We start from the raw sequence: 20918 nt of genomic DNA, 5'->3' as shown, positions 1-20918 counted from the left end.
AGTCTGATATGGTGAAATAAAAATAATCAGATTATCCATATCATCTGCCGTAACAGATATTAATCGACTGAGGCTGCCAATTGCCTACCACTGCTGTAGTTTATCTGAGGATGTGGAAGAAGACATGTTCAACTTGGTAAGCATGTTAACATGTTGTTACATTACAGATTCTGAATGTTGAAGAGACATTAAAACAGTTGCAAACATACAAGGTACTTCAAATTCACACAAACAATTTGACAAATGGCTGGAAAATCGCCACCAAAACTCTTCCATTGGCTTTGATAAAAATGTCTGCTGAAGAAAACTCAGTTAATGAAGATAACGCAGCTGAATGACCCTGTAGTGAAATGACAACAAACAACACTGTCAGTAAGTGCATGCACCTGTCTGTGCAAATGGGCCTTTTCAACATGTGGATATAAAAACCTTGAGTGAAAACACCAAAAATTAAATATCACAAAAAACCTTTTAGGCTTTAGTCAGGTGAAAAAAGCCGGCGTGGTGGATAAAAGCTAAATTTGACAGAGTGCAATGGAAACCGATTCTAAATCTAAACATCATGCAAGCTGAAGGGTTGAAAAGAGGTGATGGACAAACTCATCATGAAACAGATATTTCCTTTTTTTTTTGTTTGTTTAAAGTTTGATTGACTTTTAACCTTTTAAGTATGTAACCTTACCATACACTCTTCTTCCACAATGGTTTAAAGGATATAGTCTTGCTATCGCTGCATATAGCCATTGTAAGCATTAGCTTCTTTTGTCAATCCAGTGATGTTGCTTGTTCAGCATTGAACCTTTGGCCGTCACTTTATGCCAGCTCGTTCTGCATATTGGATATTCCCCTTCAATAGATACCCTGGTCATTTTTTAGATATCCATAATGCTCCCACACTGCAGATTTATTTCGTTTTTTTGCTGAATATAAGGCTGGTACATCAGTTCCCTCTGACTGATGCACACCAACAACTTGACTCGCGACATGCAGGACAACAAAGTTTTACAATTCTTACGATTATGAAACCGTGACATCATGAAACCGCGGTTATTGTATCGCCAGTTGAAATCTGAAAAATCCAATATGTAGCAATAGCATAACTTATTAACTAAGTCCTTTAGTCACGTAACAATAGTGATCAATGTAGTGTAAACCTGCATTCATTCTTTTTTTGCCATCATTCAGGAAATCCTCTTTAATACATCAAATTCTAATGGAAACTGTGGAATGAAAAGATATTTTTTTAAGATAGCCTGTGGTACAAACTACAAGCTTCAAATTTGATGTGGTCGTATACCGGACAATGAGCATTAAATAAAAGATGCAATAAAGTTGCTTTATGAGAATTGGAGGATTCAGCAGTAATCTGTCGTCTGTGGGTATTCCAACTTTAATTAATGAAGCACCTAGACTTACATTTGGTGAACTGTATAATGCTAATAAAAACAGGAAAGTTCAGTAGGTGTACTGCTCATTGCCAGGTTTTTGTTAACTTCAAATGCATGAATTATGAAAGCATAATAAGGGACCATTATGCATTTATGGCCCAAAAATCTGTTAAATACTGAAGTAAACCCCACTAGTTCACTGGGTTTTTCCAACTTAAAGTAAGAGGATGCCAGGCTTATTCTACCAAATTCTGGAATGTACAGCAAGAAGCTCATTATGTGAAAGTGACATTTCCCTCTGAAGGTGATTTACAGTACCTGGTGCACAGGAGTGTTGGTCTTTCTGCAGGATGTAACCCTGGTGGCAGTCACAGAGGTAGGAACCCCACATGTTGGTGCATTTGTGCTGGCACAGCTGGCCTGCATACAGCTGACACTCATCCACATCCTCCTGCTCATTCACCACGTTGGCAGCTTCATCTGTGGTACTGATGGAATAGGCCTCTTTGGGGTACTTGCTGTCTGAGACTGGAAGGAATGAGAGAAGAGGATTGGTGAGGTCTCAAATTGGAGACAACAGATTGGCTGGATAATTTATGCTGCACATGTACCTCATGAAACTGACTTGAAGACACAAAACAACATCTGCTCCTCTTTAACATTTACATCTACAGTGTTTTAAGTGACTCTTTTATCCTGAGTTTCAATACCCAAATTATCATAATTACAAGAAACCAGTTACACTTTTTACTTGGTAAGGGTCAAACCATCACGCATTTTTAGAGCTCTTGTGACCACAGCACGTTAATGTGAGAGTGAAGTACTGGGAAAAGAAATACACAAGATGGTAAAGTGTTTTTAAAAAGCTATCGGATTGAGAAGAGAGGGAATGGCATGATGTAATGAGTGAAAAACACTTTTTTGTTTACTGCTTATAATAGGGCACATATCACACCATGTCTATCACACTTTTAATGTGAGCTAACCAGGCACTGAAGCCTTTATTAGCCTGGAACATTGCATTACATCACACTTCTTTAAAGCATTGCCAAGCTTAGCCACTGGAACTAGACACAATAAGCTTTACAAACTTTGAATTTCTCTTAATGCCATAACAATCTCCATGGGTTTCCTAAACTTGAGCCACAGGAAAGCAATACATCATACCTAGATGGTTAAATTATCTTCAATCACGTTTTTAAAATCAAATAGTCAAGGGGAAATTTGTGAGGGATGGATTCCTATTTTTTATCAGCTCTAACCCAGGTCGCAAAAAACAGCATTGCAAGCTTACAAAACTGACCTTAAGCTGACTGTATCATCTAGGGTCACTGGCTATATTATAATAATTACTGTTCGAGACTGAATCAACCACTGTATTGGAGCCAAGGTAAAAGGATATTAGATTTGAAAGCAACAGTAGCTGCTCTTAACTGCTCTTTGTTTGGTTCAGGGAAGAATACACCTGCAATCAAAACCAATGAGGAAACAAATATGCACGGTTATCTGGGTATGTTTTATTATTATTATTATTATTCAAATATTGTAGGTCTCACTACAATTGTATTTATATAATAACAATATGGCTTAAAGGCTCTACGCTGCAGTACACAAACAATGCTCCTTTATTTCCATGTCCTCTAAACAGCTGGTGAGGCTGTAGCTTTAGTACATGTACAGTACTGAAGACCCTGAAAAAATGGGCTGTCTCTATTTTACTGCTATGTTTTAATTATATCACAGCAAAGCAAAGTTAAGCTACAAATTGTAAATGATGGGAAATCAGATTGAAGAACTTCTCACACTGCAAGACAGCAGGGACTAATTGCTGTCATGCCATAAATCCAACTGTCAGATCATAGATTATTTGTGCAATTAGTCAGGTGTCATGACTCCCCTCTAAAGCAATTTAGCATTTTACTAAAAGTGGAATGTTCAAAATGAAAAGAGCAGAGGCTGAAATTTCCTGATTTGTAGTCTCTAGTGTGTGTCATGCACAGGCACTTGGTCCTACATTTCCCATAACACCAATAGTTCAAGTCTCTCACTCAACCTTTCCTGACTGGTATGCATGAACCTGACATCCCTGGTTTATAGTTTCTCTTACACATTTTGTCTTTGTAAGCCGATACCTCAAGTCTTGTTACTTGTGTCATTTCCTCAGACTTTACGAAGCTCCGTGCAGATCCACAGAAAGCACTATACTAACAGTGAAGTGACATTGTGACCATGACTAGTAAACTGATTTTCATGAGTGACTTTGGAGGAGTATCCCTTTAATCTGTCAAGTAAAAACCTGAAGGCAAAAAGAAAACCACACTTTTTTGTTGGTTTGCCTAATCAAGACTATCCAAAAACTCACAGCACCCCCCTGCATGTTCATACCAATGCTTCACATGCACTGTCAAAAAGTCAGGGCACAAAGTTTACTGAAACAATCATGGTCCCACTCGTCTGTTTTAAGATTTCTCACAGTCATTACCTGGAGTTGAAATTCAGAGGAGCAGGGCGATTAAATGTTGTCTGTTTTAATTAAAAGGCAGTGAATCATAAGACTAAAAACATATCCCCCATGGAAATAATTACAATGCATCCTCATCCATTTTCTCATCCGTAAAACACTCACAAGGTAAAGGCATACTTCATGCATCTTGAGTACGTGTGTGTGTGTGTGTGTGTGTGTGTGTGTGTGCCTGAGAGCTTGAACAGTTCTTGTGCAGCTTCTAAACCTTTCACAGCTTTTAGAAGGTTAAACGATTCCCACTTCAGAATGACATCATTCAAATTTCCCATTTTAAAGCTGAAGGAAATGAGCTTCTGTCAATGGTTAGAGCCGAGTCGATTAAAAGGCAGGATTAGGAGGAATTCCTCTGATGTTGTGAACGAAATAACAGCAGGGAGGCAGCGTTGAGACTGACCTCACCTTACCATCATACCCACATTCAACAGTTCCCAATAAAGCACAGCCACGAGGGCTGACTCATAATGAACTGCCGATCCATGCTGTGCTTCCACTCCGAGACATGAACTGGAAAGATGAACAAAGGTTTCTCAAATCACATATCAGTGATTGGGGATGATACATGTGCTTTTCTGGGGGAGACTGATACTCAGAGAAAATAAGTAACTGACTTACAGACTTATAAATGTGTTGTCATACCAATACCAATCCATAATAATAAGTGTTATTTTCACCCATCGACGCTGTTGTCATTGATCAAAATCAACCCTTCTCAAGGCGTTTAAAGCTGGAAACAAGATATATGCATCAAATGCACCCAACTAAAGCACCAGTATTCAAACCGCTGTTCGGGAGATGTACAAACAAATGGATATTGCAATAATTAGCATGAAGCATGTTTATCCTCAACCTCATTTTCTTAAGAATTCATGGATGCAAATGTGGCTGGCATTATGTACGTGATGGATCAGAGACAGAGGGAAACTTTGCTGGCACAAGTAGAGAGATGACAGCCTGAGCAGCCATCTGTTCCTGATTCATCCCAGCTTGCATATATCTTTCCCCATTACTCCGAATGGCAACATGACTCCTGACCGATCAACCAAGAGCATCTGTCTCTTGGAAGATCAAACTCAGCCCCCGCTCCACCTCTGACATGCACTTCAACGAGGACAAAACAGCAATGGCTCCACCTCAGATGGCTTAAGTACGCTGCAAAGTCTGTTAAAGCCACAACAACCACAGTGACAACAAAAGTAGTTGGCAGACATGCTGAGGAGGCAAGTTAAAACTAGTGCAGAAGAAATACTCATTATATGTGTGTGTGTGTGTGTGTGTGTGTGTGTGTGTGTGTGTGTGTGTGGGGGGGGGGGGTTATATGTGGACACATGCAAAAGGTGTGTTAAATCCATAGACAGCATATAAAGATGGATGATGCATCCACACATCCTCCCATTGTACACAATTGAAGCCAAAATATCCCAGATATGAGTGTCACCAACTTGTCACCAGCTTGTCACCAGTTTGTTTCCAGCTTGCAATAATGATGTCATTTGGAGCCATAGCCCCAATCAGTAGTGATTTTGGTTTAAATTCATGGTATACAGGTGCCGCCAAATCACAAACTTGACCAATTCTTAGTCAGAGTCAGCTGTCAATCAAGACATTTCATGACTCTGATAATAATGGTAAATTGATTATATTTTGATATCACTTTTCCAGTCTTATCAACCACTCAAAGCATATGTCGACCCATTCACAAAAACACTCATGCATTCCATTTGCAGTCCCTTTTCTATCACACACTATACGTATACTTTTGCCACAGCTAATCAGGGGCAATTTGAGGGGCAGTATCTTGCCCAAGAACAATTCAGAACGCACACTGGAGGTGCCAGGAATCGAAAACACTGGTCTTCTGGTTAATGGCCAACCCTCTCTACCTCCTGAGCACAGCTGCCCATAGAACTACATAAAATGACGCACACCATCTTTGAGAACAATGTTTTAAATGTGTACTTTGACTTTTTGGTCAATATCCCTTCCACTAACATTGAGGAGGTGGTGTTTACTACCAGTTCTGCATCGAGCCACCCGGAAGAAATCAAGATCAAACTTGGCTTCACTCTTGGGAGCTGTAATGTCGTCCTTTTTTACACAGAGTCTATAGTGAAATGGGATAAATGTCCTTATCTGACGCCACCTGAGTCAGCATTGATGTATCTGAAGACTACAAGGTTGTGACAGTTCTTTATCTTGCGAGTCTATTGGCTCCAGTAGTTTTTATAGTGTAACATATTTTACAAGGAGGTTTACGTTGCTTTACATTGATGTTTATCTTTACATGTCACATATTGTGCATTGTGAGACTGTTATTGGAGTGCAATGCTAAATCAGTCGTGTACTCCTTTAACTGCAGCCAAATATTATTGTATATATCTAGTTCAGAGACATGTGTATTTGTCCCAGTTCCAGTCTACATACCAACTCCGAGCAGGTTTTGATTCTGTAGGATATTCACATAGAATCCCTGTCTGCAAAGGAGCTGTTCACAGCTGCAAAGTATCACACATTGGGACAATTGTGGTGAAGCAGCTTCAGGAAGATCCTTGAACACAACGTATTAAATCTCTTCCTTTATCTGACTCTGAGGATTGGTTCGCTTTCTTTTTGTTTGACATCAACTCAAAAGGTGTCAGTCAGGTTTTGGCCAGACTTTGACAACATCCAAAAATCGAGGTAGCTGCAAGTTCCCCTTGTTCTCTGCCAACTGTTAAACCACACTGCATGATGGGAACAGGCTGGCTTTCCATGAACTAAGAGCTCACTGGCTCAAATGTGTGTGTGTGTCCTTTGGTATATGATGGATTGAATGAATGTTGTGTGGTTAAGAACTTTGATTAGTCGAGAGAGGCTAAATAATCCACATACAGAACTTAACTGTGCTTAATTCTTGAAAACATGTTGGTAACAATTTGGAAATGAGAATTATTTTACAAAGCGTACACATGAAAGTGAGTTCTTCTGGATGTTTTAGTCACAACACATGATTTTCATGGGCAAAAACAGTTTTTCCAGACGTTATAGAAAAGATCTTGACATTTTTTTCTTCTTTTGATCACGAGAAATCCTCTTATTAATGCATCTTAAAATGTGACCTTTTTGGGGAACACCTCCATCTAGTTGTGAAGATCATGTGATATGACATAAAGCGTCAATACATCTTCTAAGAACAGCTCTGACTATTGAACTGAGTTTTATACTTTTCAATCAGTTAATCCTGACAGCAACTATGAATGTGATGAATCTCTTTTCCATGTCAAAAGCTCAGTGTCGAGACAAATTGCCGTGTGGTGGATAACAGGTACCTTTCTTTGGAATAGGAGTTGGTCTGGGTTTCTGCTTTCTCTTCAGCGGCATCTGGCTGGGACCTTCCTCTTCCTCGCAGCAGGTGAGAAAGACGTGACCACACGGGTAGCTCAGGTACTGGTGAGCATCACAGCCCCTTCCTTCGCCGCGCACTCGTAAGCCAAGGGCACAGCAGCTGCAGCACACCTGGACATCCAGACGCATTAGCAGAGCCTATTAGGAGTGTGTCAGTAACGTGCCCTTCACATCTCTAATCACTACCTCTCTTTATGGCACTCCACTTTTAGCCCTGATTAGCAAACAGCTGAGGAGGGGGACAGGTATCCGCCACACAGGCAAGTGGGCAAATTCAACCCTGTGAACACACTGCAAAGGATTTCAGCTGCAGCTTCAAGTTGAACCACATGTCATGCAAAGCAAAGCAGGCTTTCCCCCTTTTTTTTTTTAGCTTTCCTTAAAACACAATGACCTGGCACTGTGGTTTGGCTCTGCCGCCTCAACACATGAACAGTTGGCTCGAGGGCAAAACCACCAGGTTTGGAGAAACAATGAATGCTTTTTGAGCTGACACTGACCAAAGGAGTGACTCCAGTTTCCACATGGAAGTATTCACAGGTCTGAAGGGCACAAAGAGAAACAGGAGGTTTTTTGTTGGCAGTACTTTGCCAAATGTTTGAGCTGTTTGCCAATAAACACAAATAAGCTGTCTAACCTTTAGGAAAGCCTCCCTGCTGGTTTCTCAAACTGAAGTCTCACTCTGGCCGAAACACCAAAACATTCCTGGATATTTATATTTAGTTTAAAGGCTCAAATAGACAGACACAGTCAGTTCTTACTGTAGCCATTTTTCAGACAAGAACATTCTCCAATTGTAGGGACTTTCTTAGGAGTTTGCCTTTCCCATATGAACAACACAGCAGGAGAACCTCCACTTAGAGGCATTCACAACTACACAGAAATCTCCAGAGTGTTCAGGTGAGGGCTGGTGCAGCAGACAGGGGAAGAACGTAATGCTGCAGACATCACATGTTTACGATTACAGCCCAGATTTCATGGTCCTTAACACAAAAAGCTCTTCTGACATCTTTCTCTGTGTCCTCTACATGTGTGGCTCTGCTTTTGCTTCCCGTGTTAGAAAGGTCATCAACATAGATCTAGGTGAATCCTGCTGACGATCTCCTATTTTCCCACATTGCCTCATTGAGACTTTGTCCAGAGACATTGTGCATTGTCCCTCTACATGGGGGCTGGTCAGAGAAAGTCCAAAAAGTCCATGTATAAAAGCAGGTCATGTTACTGTGACAGTTCTACAGGATTCACAGCACCCAACCACAGCTGATGATTCACTCTTTTGTTGTTTTGAACTATCTGAAACCGTGAGTCCCACGCAACCTGACTCACAAAAACAGCTCATCGTCTATTCAAGAGGTAAAAGTAACAACCTGTAATCAGCTCAGTGTTTTCTACAAACCTTAGTGGGTAGAGAATGGGGGCATTATCATCCCTGATGACTCAGTCATCTTTCTCCCGCACTCTACACTGCGTGCCATCTAATTATAGTACTACTTTGTGGCAGACATCCTAACTGTTGCAAAACAGCACAGTGATGTACCTGGAAGGAGTCGTCTGAGCACTGGTCCTCCTGATCCACTTCACACGTGTCGCCTCGTCTGGCTGAAGTCATACCTGTGTCACACTGGCTCTCCTTCACTGAGCTGAGACAGCAGTGATTCTGTACCACACTGAGACACACACACACACACATACACACACGCACACACAAACACACACAGAAACACACATGTTAATCAATAAAACCTTTACAGTTACTGTACATGTTCTGCATCAAGCCACATACGAGTAACAAAATATTAAATATAAATATAAGTAAGGTTTTGCAAGACCTCTCTATCAACTTTAAAAAAATATTTTAACTATTACTTTTATTATGCTATTATTAATGATTATTAATTTATTAATGACAATATTTTGACTATAAGAGTCTCTACTTTCATCATTATAACCATTCTGACGGTACTTATATACAATTCAAACAAATGTTGTTAGGGCTACATCCATAGCACTAAGTGTCCGTTAGAAAACACTATTTTATAACTAAACGACCACTGTGCATATGCATATCATGTGACCAATCATATGCACTAGGCATGTGAGTGAGTGCCGGTCTTTACACAAATTGGGTGAACAATAGCTCACATTTTAAGCATGTAAGCAGTTGCATTATTGTAAAATGTAGAATTTAACAGCTGTTAGCAAAGACAACAGGCTCAGCAACATTTGTTATTGATTATTCATGTTCTGTTTTACACTGGTAGCTAAGGCAGATATTGGTTGTTTTCTTCCAGAGGGGGATCACGTGAAAGGAGACTGACGAATCAGAGAAGGCTAACCCTAGCTCTGTCTTAGGGTAGAGCTAATGGGGATCCTTCTAAATAAACAAATAAATAAACAAAAACCCTAACCCGAAACGACCCAATCAGCAAGCTCCTGTGTCTACATCATTGTTTCCAAAACATCTCTGTTTTCCGTCCATCCAGATCTGAAAGCATTGGTTTCAAACTTCTCTGTTTTAGCCGCTCTTAAAATGGAGAAGTGCGGACTCCAGGTGTTACTGTAGTTGACGTGCTTTGGAATGAAAACACAGTAATGTGAATGCAGCCTTAATGTCTCTCTTCATCCTTCCTCCTCTCGCCTCTCGCCCTAATGTTTCTCCCACCGGCCCAAAGGCAGGCTGCCCACCCTGACACTCTGGCCAACCTGTCTGCGTGAGCGGCCGTGTGAGTGGCATGTGTGCAACAGGGATTGTCTTTTAGACGCCAATGTTATCAGGTTGCAGCGGCCACACCGCTCTCACGGGAGCAGCGCTGGTCTTCTTGAGATTTGAGGTCTTGTCTATCGTCTCCGCATACATGTCTCTGGCATTTGTTAAGGTCTTGACCTTTTCTCTCTAAAGAGCCTTGGGATTTGGCACCATGTACAGAAAATACAGATCAAGAAGAATGTTAAAAATCGAAGCAGATGTAGAGATATCCTGACTGGGCCGCACAGTGTCCATATGACACCCAAATAACTTAACTGACTAAATAAACCTTAAATCTCAAAACTGTATGTGCTTTCTTTCTCTGTAAAACTAAGCTGTATTCTTCTCAGACTTTACAAGTACAAGGACTAATCTGTTGTGAAATTGGTGGCAGGCCCCTTTAAAATAATCTCATGTTAAGCTTTATTTCACTGGAAAAGTAACTGGGGCCTAGCACTTATGCTAACGCCTGGGATGGTGGACCTTTCCCATCCACCAACGTTTCATCCTACCAATTTGATTATTTATTTCCTCAAAGCAGCTTCCAAGGGTTTCTGTACAGCTGAAACTATTTGACACCTAAGGCCACGTCACTTACCTGCATACAGAGTGCTTGTCATTGGTCAGCAGAGGCATGAGGTTGCAGTGGAGGTTTTCAGCGAACCATCTCTGACCAGCAGCGCAGCAGCTCTGCAGCAGCTCCTCAGCAGAAGCACCTGGACCTGCGGCACAGAGACATGCAGGTATGCATACATCAGCACACACAAGACTGATGGAATAAAAACAGAAATGCAGTAAATCCATCCATGTCTGCTCTGCTACAGTGTATGGAACAGACGGAGGCTTGAGCAGTGCAGGGTGAGCAGTCTGACAGAAACATATGGTAGACTGCACCAGGCTCTAAAGGCGCCTGTAAGACTTCCACAGCTGAGTGAGGAGCTGCAGCCCTGTCACCAGAGTACAGTAGCCCATTTTATGATTGGAAACTTTTTACTCAGGTCTCAGTTTCTTCTATAAATAGTTCACACAAGTTGAATGTGAGTCCTCAGTGTGACAGAGTCAGTGTTTAACTTCTAGTGCCATGCAGATGAATCACCTCTGAGGTTTGGACAAACATGAAACTCTCCGGGATGAATCGTCTGAATGAACTGAAAACACCTGCATTGCATATGCTCGTGAATTTTTTAATAAAATATATCAGAAGTTATAATTTCTCAGGAAAGATTACTTTTTTTTAGGGATTAAATTATGTACATTGACAGTTATAAGAGGGATGTAAGTCAGCAAACTAATAATACATAGATAATGCCTCAATGAGATGAGATTGTAAGACCTGATGAATTGCGTATATTTATGTATGGGTATATGTGGTGTAACTATTAATGCAACACTAGGTAGTTGTAATACCTTAAAATAACAGCTTAGAAATCAGAAGCACAAATTAATAACAGGCATTTCTGTCATTGCCACAGCGCCCCCTGGACACCTAGAACTGGACTATGTAACTCTAGTGTACCATGCTGGAACATTACGACCTGCACACTTCACACACAAACAACCAAAGCCACTGCTACCTGCCAGCTATAAGAGACAACTCGCTCACCATTCTCAATGAAGACATCCTGGCAGAGCCACAGAAGAAAATGAATGGGAAGTTGTTGGACGAAATAAGGAAGAGTAAAAGAAAAGGTGGCAGAGTAACAGAGCTGGCGAGAGCTAAAAGAGGACAAAGGATGCAGGATTGATGTCGACCTGTTGTTGTTGGACAAGAAACTTTTACTTGTAAAAGTGCAGCTGGGGTAAGAATATCATTTGTTTGTGGTTTTGTCATTTACCAAATAACGTGACGTGACAATCAAATGTCACATCACCAAAATTGGAATGTTTCCAGAGCAACAGCTCAGACATGAACCTCACTTTTATTACCCTTTTCAGGTGTTGTTGACAGAATTAGAATAGGCTTTACTTAGTTTTTTGTGGGTGATTTGTCAAAAAACTTAATTATTGGCCGTAATTTGATTTGGTTTTGACATAATGCTTTTCATTTATTTTATTCACTCAATCACAGTTGATGATGAATCATCGTGAGAGCTCGACTGACTGGTTGATGAAGCTGGCATATGAAAGCCTTATGAATGGCTCTGTGAATTCAATCAACTGTCATTACTAAAAGGCCATTTCAGTCGTTCAGTGAAATTATTACCAAAATAAAATCTAAGCAATGACTTCTCTTCAAAACCATCTCCAATTTGCCGTCTACTTATTCAGAGGAAAAATGGCATCATTTCAATGTCATCATGCAAAGAAACGAGCATGGAACGTTTTAAGCCGCGATCCCATTAAATCTCTTAAAGAAATGAATGAATGCATTTCATATTTCTAAATCTCACATTTATGCTGATGCTTTTCAGAAAAATCCTTGTTTCTTCCAGTTATGCATTTTAAAGCAAACCTTGCCTACGTCAAGTGCTGATGTGGCAACCGTCATAGCAATCACTGACATTCTTCACTTCCTACAGACCAAAACGCCCCCCCCTCGCTGTCTGGCACTACTGAGAGCCACAAGCTCGTCAGCTTCCCCATCACCTCCACGTCAGACCCAAAGCCGTCTCACCCTGCTGCCTTTATCCACATACTAGCTCCAGCGCACGCACGCACGCACACACACACACACACACACACACACACACACACACACACACACACACACAGCAACATTACCTCTATGCCCTTTGAAGAAAAGCCACTGACAAAGAGCTTTTGTTTTTCATCTAAATAAACCATTGCTGGCTTATATACACAACAGAACATTTGCATATTGTTCAAACTAGTGCAGTGTTCGTTCTAAACATGCCTGTTCTCATGTCCTGTGTTAATGCTCTGGAGCTACTATACAGCATCATTCCTTGTCATTCATTGTCTTCCTCAAACGGTTTTACAATAAACTGTCACTTTGTATTGTTTGTGTGCAGGACGTTGTGTGCAGAGTGAAGTTTGACTTCATCCTACCTGGTTTATCTCCACTGAAGGTTTTATAGTGAACCTGTTTCATTAAATTAAAATGGATTTGCTTTTTTACTGATCACATGTGCGGTTCAAGTTTGAACTACTTACTCAACTGCTATTAGGTATAAATCATGGCTTGTCAGCTATTCCCGGTCTGTTAAGCAACTGACACAATGTTCAGACCCAAGATCACAACTTTTTTAAATAAAGCTCTTTATTTCAGTTCAACATGAAGCATTGCAAAAACAAAATGAACGTTGTAATTTTACTTTGAAGAAAACCTGCAACTAATGATGTGATTCTATAAATGTTGTTGTCACGATGGGGAGTAGCGCCTACATACGCGCTTGAATGAAAAAACAAAAAGAATAAAATTTATTAAGAAATAAACTAAAAAAAGTTTAAGATTCGTGGTTCGACCAAATTACTGCAATTTAACCAAGGACTAGGAAGGCAAGCTTCCTGTCGTTGTCTGACACACATACATTGCTACAGCGCACTGGTCACTTTTTATTAATATTGAACGCATCATTGCATGTCCAAATCACCACAATGACACTGCATATTCTCAGGCAATTCACAATAGACAATTAGATGAACGGTTCACAATAAGCGTTCAACATACAGACAGACAGACGCTTGTGGAATTAGACAGATTCACACTGCTTTGAAATGAAGCTATGTATGAAACTCAACTTTTTGTAGTTCGGTCTCTGCCATGACTCTTTTAAAGCTAAGTACACAATCCTTTACTATAACATAATATTATTCAATTCAATTCAATTATTCAATGCTTTGCTGGTAATGTAATTTAAAACATTTTCAAAAACATTGATGTCAGACACTGACATCAATGTTTTACTGTTGATGACTCACACAACATCTGAACTTTAATTTCACAGCCTCTGAAGCACATTAAATAAAGTAAACATTTGCTAACTTAAACATTTGGCTTTTACTGTGACTCATTGTCATTTCCCTAAACATTGTGAACAACAAATTTGAATTTTATTCATGGCTATATTCATTGTTTTTTTCTTCAATGAAACCCTCATGTAAAGGTATGTACACTCATGTTGCATCCAGTCTTAATGGGCTGATGCTACATCAGCTTCCTGATATTAGTTCCAAAGTCTGAACTATCCAAAAACAAATCTTTTCACACAGTAAATAAAGTGAACCGTGGTTTGTTTGATCCAGACCAAGACCACCTATTTTGGCGAGACCAAATTTGTGTTCCGTTGTTCCGATACATGGTCCCAGTCATCTTTCACACATGTTATTTTAGCAACAAGGTAGGTGTGAGAGATCCTGAGAAGCAGAAGCATTAGCTGTGTCTGAATTTGTACGGCGAAAAGGAAACTGCGGGGCTTTATTTCAAGTCACAACTGCACAGGGTTTTTCACATGGAGCCTGAACGAGAAAGTTAGAAGCGGTATATTTTCTCACTGTCGTGTAAAGTATGTTCCTTGGGTGCTTGCCAAAGGCCAAACATGAGGTTCAGCCGTAGTGTCCGACAAAGCCAAACACTGAGGAGTAGCCTGCTAATTACCTGAGACACAATGGAAACACGCAGATACATTTATATTCCAGAAACCTCACTTTTGTCAATAGCTATTGTTGAAAGAGTCAACACTCTTTCTGGGATGGCAGCACTGCCTCCCTTCTAAATTGGTCTGTTGTGCAGCAGACAGACCAAACCCAAGACACATCCTCCCACTTAAAGAACTCCCATGGGGTTTGTCTGGACTGATTAGCCTGGCCTCACTCCCCCTGCCCATCATTACTCAGCTAAACACAGACATGTCTCACACCACACTGAGACACATGGCCGACACATCTGCGCCTCATGGGAGTGCATGACAAAGCACCAACTGCAGCATGACAACATAATGTTTGCAGCGAGTAACGTCTCTGTAGCGTGGATGCCCTCGGTACAAATTAGGTGATAATAAACTGATTAACCTTGCTGATTTATCACATTGATAAGAGCTGTCCAAATCTGTTTTCCAATTAGTGTTGAGTATGATGGACGATGTTCTGAACTTACATGAAGTAAAAGTAGGTAAAAACTGAACTTTCCAAAAGACAATGATGTATTCCATTGTGCTTCTGCCATTAAAATAAATGGACTGGATAAGCCTTTAAGTTGTTCAAAACTAAATGTCTTTATATTGTAACTATGTGGATCGAATGACAGTGTGTTGAAGGAGATGGTTGTTGACAGTAAACAGCAGTAGATTATTATACAGCATTATGACAATATACAGTACAGTTAATTTAATTATTTAATCATCAGATGCCATTTTCCACATCCAGTTCCAAGTCCAGTTCACGCTTGCCTTTAAGATCAGTTTTTGGTATCCTCCAACTCCTACAAAAATATCTGTTGGCCAGTGAAACCAAAAAGACAGAGCTTAAAGTCACTCAAATGTGTTGTATGTTTAAGTAACAATTTTTAGGTAACATATATTAAATTTTGATAACAGCAGTTTAAAGATTGTTTTCTGATATCAGTGTCTTATCACTTCACAGTTTCAGGTGTTAAATAATCCTGTGGACTTTGCATCTTGTTAAATATAGAGTTCTGGGGGAAATGGAAACTCAACACTGGCAGCTTCAGTCCATTCATTTTAGAATCTGAATGACCATCAAACCTTACTCAGATTAAAATGCATGGAATTGAAGTACAATAGCGAGAAAGAGATATAAAGTGAAGTTGAATTCTAAGGATACCAGCTGAATATTACAAAACTACATGGTCTCCATTGTAATTGAGTAGAAAAACTCCCCAAGTTCCTAACAGACAAACAACATGATGGATTCTGCCTTTCCTGGCCCTGAATGTTTTCTTTTTCGATGTATTTATTTGTGCAGCCAGTATGAATGGACTGATGAGACACTCTGGGCATTCAGGAAATAATATGAGCAGGCCAGAGCGGGTAATGGTTTAGAACAATGCAAGGATGCTAACTTTCTTAACTCCCACCGCTCTGAATCCGTCATAAGCTTTTCTCACCCAGAAACACACAGTGACGGCCATTCATCAATATGCCTCCTAACAAAATAAACCAGACAGAGTGGAAGTAACTTTCTCTCTCTGCAGCAGATTGGCAGGAACAGTGTTCAATATTCAGAGGAGCATTGAGTCACCGCAATACAAAAATCTAGTAAAGGATGAAGAACTCTTTCAGTGTACAGTCATTTCGACCTGTTCACTCCAGCATGACCACAACAGAATGAGTTCTGGAGATGTAACACATATCTTCAATTCTATTGAGATATGAGCATAACATAAGAAAATGTGGAATTCATCAGTGTATCAACGTCACCTTATGATTCAGTTTCTCTGTGTCTCTAATCGTTGTCTATATATGTTTGGTTGTGTCTATTATCTTTTCTTTGTTTTGTCTCTGTTCATTAACATACTGGCTCAAATCCAAACTTTCACATAAATGTGTTTTGCACAGAATGGTCTGAGCTATGCGTTGATGGAATTGAAAACAAAGCCCCCCTCCCCTCCCTCGTGGAATCTTTTCCGCTCAGCCCATTACAGATGTTGGAAGCACCAGCAGCCTCGATGTCTTTCTGCTTTTTATTCTGTTTGTAATTTGGGTGGTTTCCATCAGGAATCAAATAACAATAAACCAGCCTTTATTGTTATGAGTCATTGTTATTGAGACCATTGGTTAGCATCAAAAACAAATATATTATTCATTTATATTAACGACAATGAAACTTTTTTATTGTTCATAATGTTACTCTATTAAAGCTTTGTGGTAAAGCACTTGTTTAAAGGTGCTGATTGATTTACTTTGAAGAACTGAGCTTTAAGGCTTTATTTACTATTAAAGTAATAAGTTCGTATAGGCACATTTGTGTACCTATGTATATGTGTACCTTAATATGGTGTGTTTCCATATTTTTATATTGGATCAAATCATGAGTAATGCACTAGTTAGACTTTAGCTATAAACCATGCTCCTGTTAATCCTCATACCAAACTCTGTAAGGAGAAAAGGCTGCTGCAGCTGCAGTTCAAACACGAGCAGCATTTCACTCACTAAGTTTTAATTTGCAGTTTCCTGTCAGTAAATAAACTTTTCCAGCCACAGATCAAACCCGACAAAGCCATTACATTTTTGCCAACAGGCCCCTTTTTTAAATTTTGCCTGGAAAGACAGGTGTATTTTTACATAAACGATTGCTCTTCCTGCTGCTGTAAAAATAGCCGCAGTGCTAAAATAATAGCAGGGTATCCTGGTCTCTGGTGGACGTGCAGTATCTCTATAAGTCATCTGGTGAACAGCAGCCTGTTTTCAGATCAGCCCGAGGATTGTTGAATTTCCCAAACCCTTACGAGCTTTTAACATGACCACATCGATACGTGAGCATCATCTTCATTTCAACTCTGCCCTCCTTCTCCCTCATCCCCCCAGGGTCCCATCTGTAAAGCAGATGGGAGTATAATGGACTGAAGGCTTGGAAGGACTGTGCTTACCCTGAGTAAGTGTAGAGGGTTCACCAAATAGAAAAAGAAAAGCTCTACAGTACAGCCATTCAACTGTCGCCGCAAAGCCAATAAATTAATGATGTTGAGTATTTACACTCACTATTTTCCCTTTTATTTGTGACACAACAGGGCTACCAGCTTTGTTGTTATACCTCTTTGTTTAGCAATGCCAGGCTCCTATAATGCCCAGTCAGCCCAGCTCATACACTAGTCAGACCAGCTCATACATGTCCCCAGCAACACCCCTGTGCCCAGCTCTTGTTGTCTTATGAGACGCCTCTGCCACAGCTTTCCTCCCAAAGATGACACAGCGGCGCAAAAACGAAATCTCGTCAACATCCCAAATTTGGACTGAGACAAGCATGATAGATTAATAAATTCTTAATCTGATTTAGCTTTATATTAACATGAAATATTACCATGCCTATATCAAATAAATGTTTTATTTATATAGCCTCATAGGGCTATACATTATGTACAAGGTACAACATCCTCTGCCTGTCACCCATGACAAGAAACAATTTCCAAAAAACATTTAACAGGGGAAAAAAGCAGAAACGTTGGGTTTGTTACACCAAATTAAGAGTAATGAGTCATTTCCCGTATTCTGTGACACCTGCTCTCTTCATACTTCATTATGTTTAAAGTTGTCAGCATCAGGCAAATTGATCGTGGTAAGAGTCCACCAACAGCAGCTACAGTTTGGATGAGATCTGATCTGTGGACGAGACATGGCCCTGAAAGCAGAGTGTAACAGAGCTGAATTCCTGGCAACAAAATCCAAGAGACTCTTTCAGACCGACATCTCTCCTCTGCCAGAGTTGAAACATTTAAATAAACCCCTTTTTGAACGCTTTTCCAACAGAAGGAAGAAGAAGCCATCAGCAGTCAATAAACACATGTCCTGGCATGCCCTTGAACTCATATTATTACTAATATAAAGGCAATATTGCGTACTGAGAAAGAGAGAAGATACTCAAGAATGATTTCTATGACGGGAAACCGGCTACAAAATCGGATTATCAATTGAGAAAAGCAGGAAATTGCATGAAGGTCCCAGACGTCCCAATATTCCCCATGTCTCACCGTGAGTAAGATGTGAAAATCAGTATCAATCCAAGTTGGAAGACTGGAAGAAGCTTGTATGTGAACATTCCAACAATCCTCCTTTCCAGTGTGGATCTCTCTTCGCTGCAGCACTGGCACCTTGTAGATTTAGTTTGGCCTTTGCTTTATTTCACTCATATAAACAGCCCCTTTTTACTCTGTCATTAGATCAGTAAGTCTCCTACACATTAATTGTAATAATTTCACATGTCTATTCTAAGAGCTTTAGCTTGTTGGCTCCCAGCCACTATAAAGCTCTTTCCAATATTTTTTTCATGGTCTTTATGCATTAGACTTTGGGTTGGTAGACCAAGGGTTGTTTCACCTTAAATGATAGTAAAGCCTACTGTGCTATCTCACAAACCTCCAGTGTTTCATGTGTTTTACTTCATGCAGACCAAAATATTTCCAATGAAAATTGTTCACTTCTTTTCTTGCACTATTCAGAGGAACAAAACACTGTTTCTGGAGATGTTGTTGAGGTTTTATAAATTCCTTTACAAAATTCCTCTGTCCATTGTATTCTGGTAAAGGCTGAAATGTCACTGAATGAACCAAATGAACCAAATGGGCAAATAAAACCAAAGCTATATGCATACCACAACCAATAGATAAAAGAGAGAAAGGATTTAGTTATTTGAATTTTTGTGAAGTGACCCGAGTTGCAATATGTTATATTAGATAGTTAAGTAAAGGCACAAAATGTCTCACTTTGTCTTCACTTCAGTTCAAACAGCTCTGGCAGCAGAATGCTCTTGGCTTTAAACCTCGACTTCCAACTCTTGCACATGATCCACTCATAAAACTGTTATTACAATAGGCCTTGTTGCCTTGATTAGATGCAAAATAACATTCTTTTGTTTCCCTAATTACGTCCACTGCTCAGAAGAAGAAACACCAAAGACATTTTTTTTAAAACAAGACAGCATATTCAAGTGTTTGTTGACTTTGACTCAAGCTTAACTCATTCAAGCACAGATAAAAATGTTGTTTTTTTGCACGATGAGCTATTTAATGCTCCACTTTACTGTAAAAGCAGCGTGACTGGGGTCATAAAAAAAGCAGACAGCCCGCTCTCATGACCCAGCTATCTCTGCACAGTCGCAGATAAGAGGAACAACCTCTGTGACAGATGAGGGACCCACTCTACATCATCATCCGCTTTTATTTGGAGGATTTGCTCTCTGCCAACGAGCCCCATGAGCAAAATGGCTCTGACATAGGCTGAGAACAAAGCAGGAGATTGCGCTGACAGGCTTCCACAGATCCAGTTAAGATATGTGGAAGAAAGCTATCAAGCGGAGTTATATGCAAGAAATATAACAGAAGATGAACATCAATCAATCGATTATTAGACCATATCTATGCTCGACTCGTAGATTTTAATGCAGACATCTTAAGAGACATTTTCTCCATTGTTGGGAATAACAAAGACGATAAAAAAAAAAACTGTCTCGGATTTTTTACGCACAGACAGATAGTGAGTCACATTCCATTCAAAGCTGAGGAAAAAAGCCGAAGGCAGTGGAAATAAAGGAGGTACACGTTCTTTTTGTGCCAAATTCTGCTTAGAGACAACAATACAGTGACACTAATGTGATCGGTCAAAGTTAGGATCAGTGTGTATTTCTAGGCCACTATGTAAACACTGGCGTACGCCTCTGGCTTGTGCACTGTGCATTGAAACACCAACATGTGAAGTCATCTGAGGTTCATATCTCCAGGTCGTCAACTGTGCAGTCTGTGTGTTTAGCTCCCTCCTCAGAGAATGCAGTATAGGTTGTATGATTGGGGTGATACAGAAGGCAGACCTTCACACCAACATAATTACCCAGGGACAGGTATGCGAGCAGTGTTGAGGCATGAGGGGTCAAACTAGCTTCCTATAGGGTCCGAGGTAATAATGAAACCCTACCATGTAGCACACGTTACACTGCTTTCACACCCAGTAAGAGAAAATATATCTTACCACTTGAAGATTTAGTGCTAGATCACAAGACTGGAGAGGGAGAGGTCGCAGGCTCACCTGAGGACCATCCATCTCTGGCTGATAATCAGAAAGAGCTTCCACTGACATCACAAATAACTGGGATGTGTCCCATTGCTCTGCCTATGAGTTACTGACACCCTGTCTCGGTCAAGTTGATACTGTTGGAAGCAATATTATACATCCTAATGGTTTGGGCCTGCTGCTGAGTCTGGTTGACTTCATTTGAAAGGTTTTCCTCCTGATGTTTTCACTTCAATAGCCTG

The 20918-nt window shown here is 40.2% G+C and overlaps 1 protein-coding gene across 1 annotated transcript in view; it reads right to left on the bottom strand.

Moving 5' to 3' along the window:
- fbln2 (fibulin 2) overlaps nucleotides 1-20918 on the bottom strand; it is a 72170-nt gene that overhangs the window by 34045 nt on the left and 17207 nt on the right. The window contains exons 2-5 of the mRNA XM_061070519.1: nucleotides 10638-10761; nucleotides 8831-8960; nucleotides 7218-7404; nucleotides 1707-1916 (exon numbers count right to left, since the gene is read on the bottom strand). Coding sequence (XP_060926502.1) covers nucleotides 1707-1916; nucleotides 7218-7404; nucleotides 8831-8960; nucleotides 10638-10761 — 651 coding nt within the window. The remainder of the gene's footprint in view (nucleotides 1-1706; nucleotides 1917-7217; nucleotides 7405-8830; nucleotides 8961-10637; nucleotides 10762-20918) is intronic.

Source organism: Limanda limanda, chromosome 4 (assembly GCF_963576545.1).
Source record: "Limanda limanda chromosome 4, fLimLim1.1, whole genome shotgun sequence".
Taxonomy (NCBI): domain Eukaryota; kingdom Metazoa; phylum Chordata; class Actinopteri; order Pleuronectiformes; family Pleuronectidae; genus Limanda; species Limanda limanda.
The sequence above is the reverse complement of the archived record's forward strand: the minus strand, read 5'-3'. Positions and strand labels throughout refer to the sequence as shown.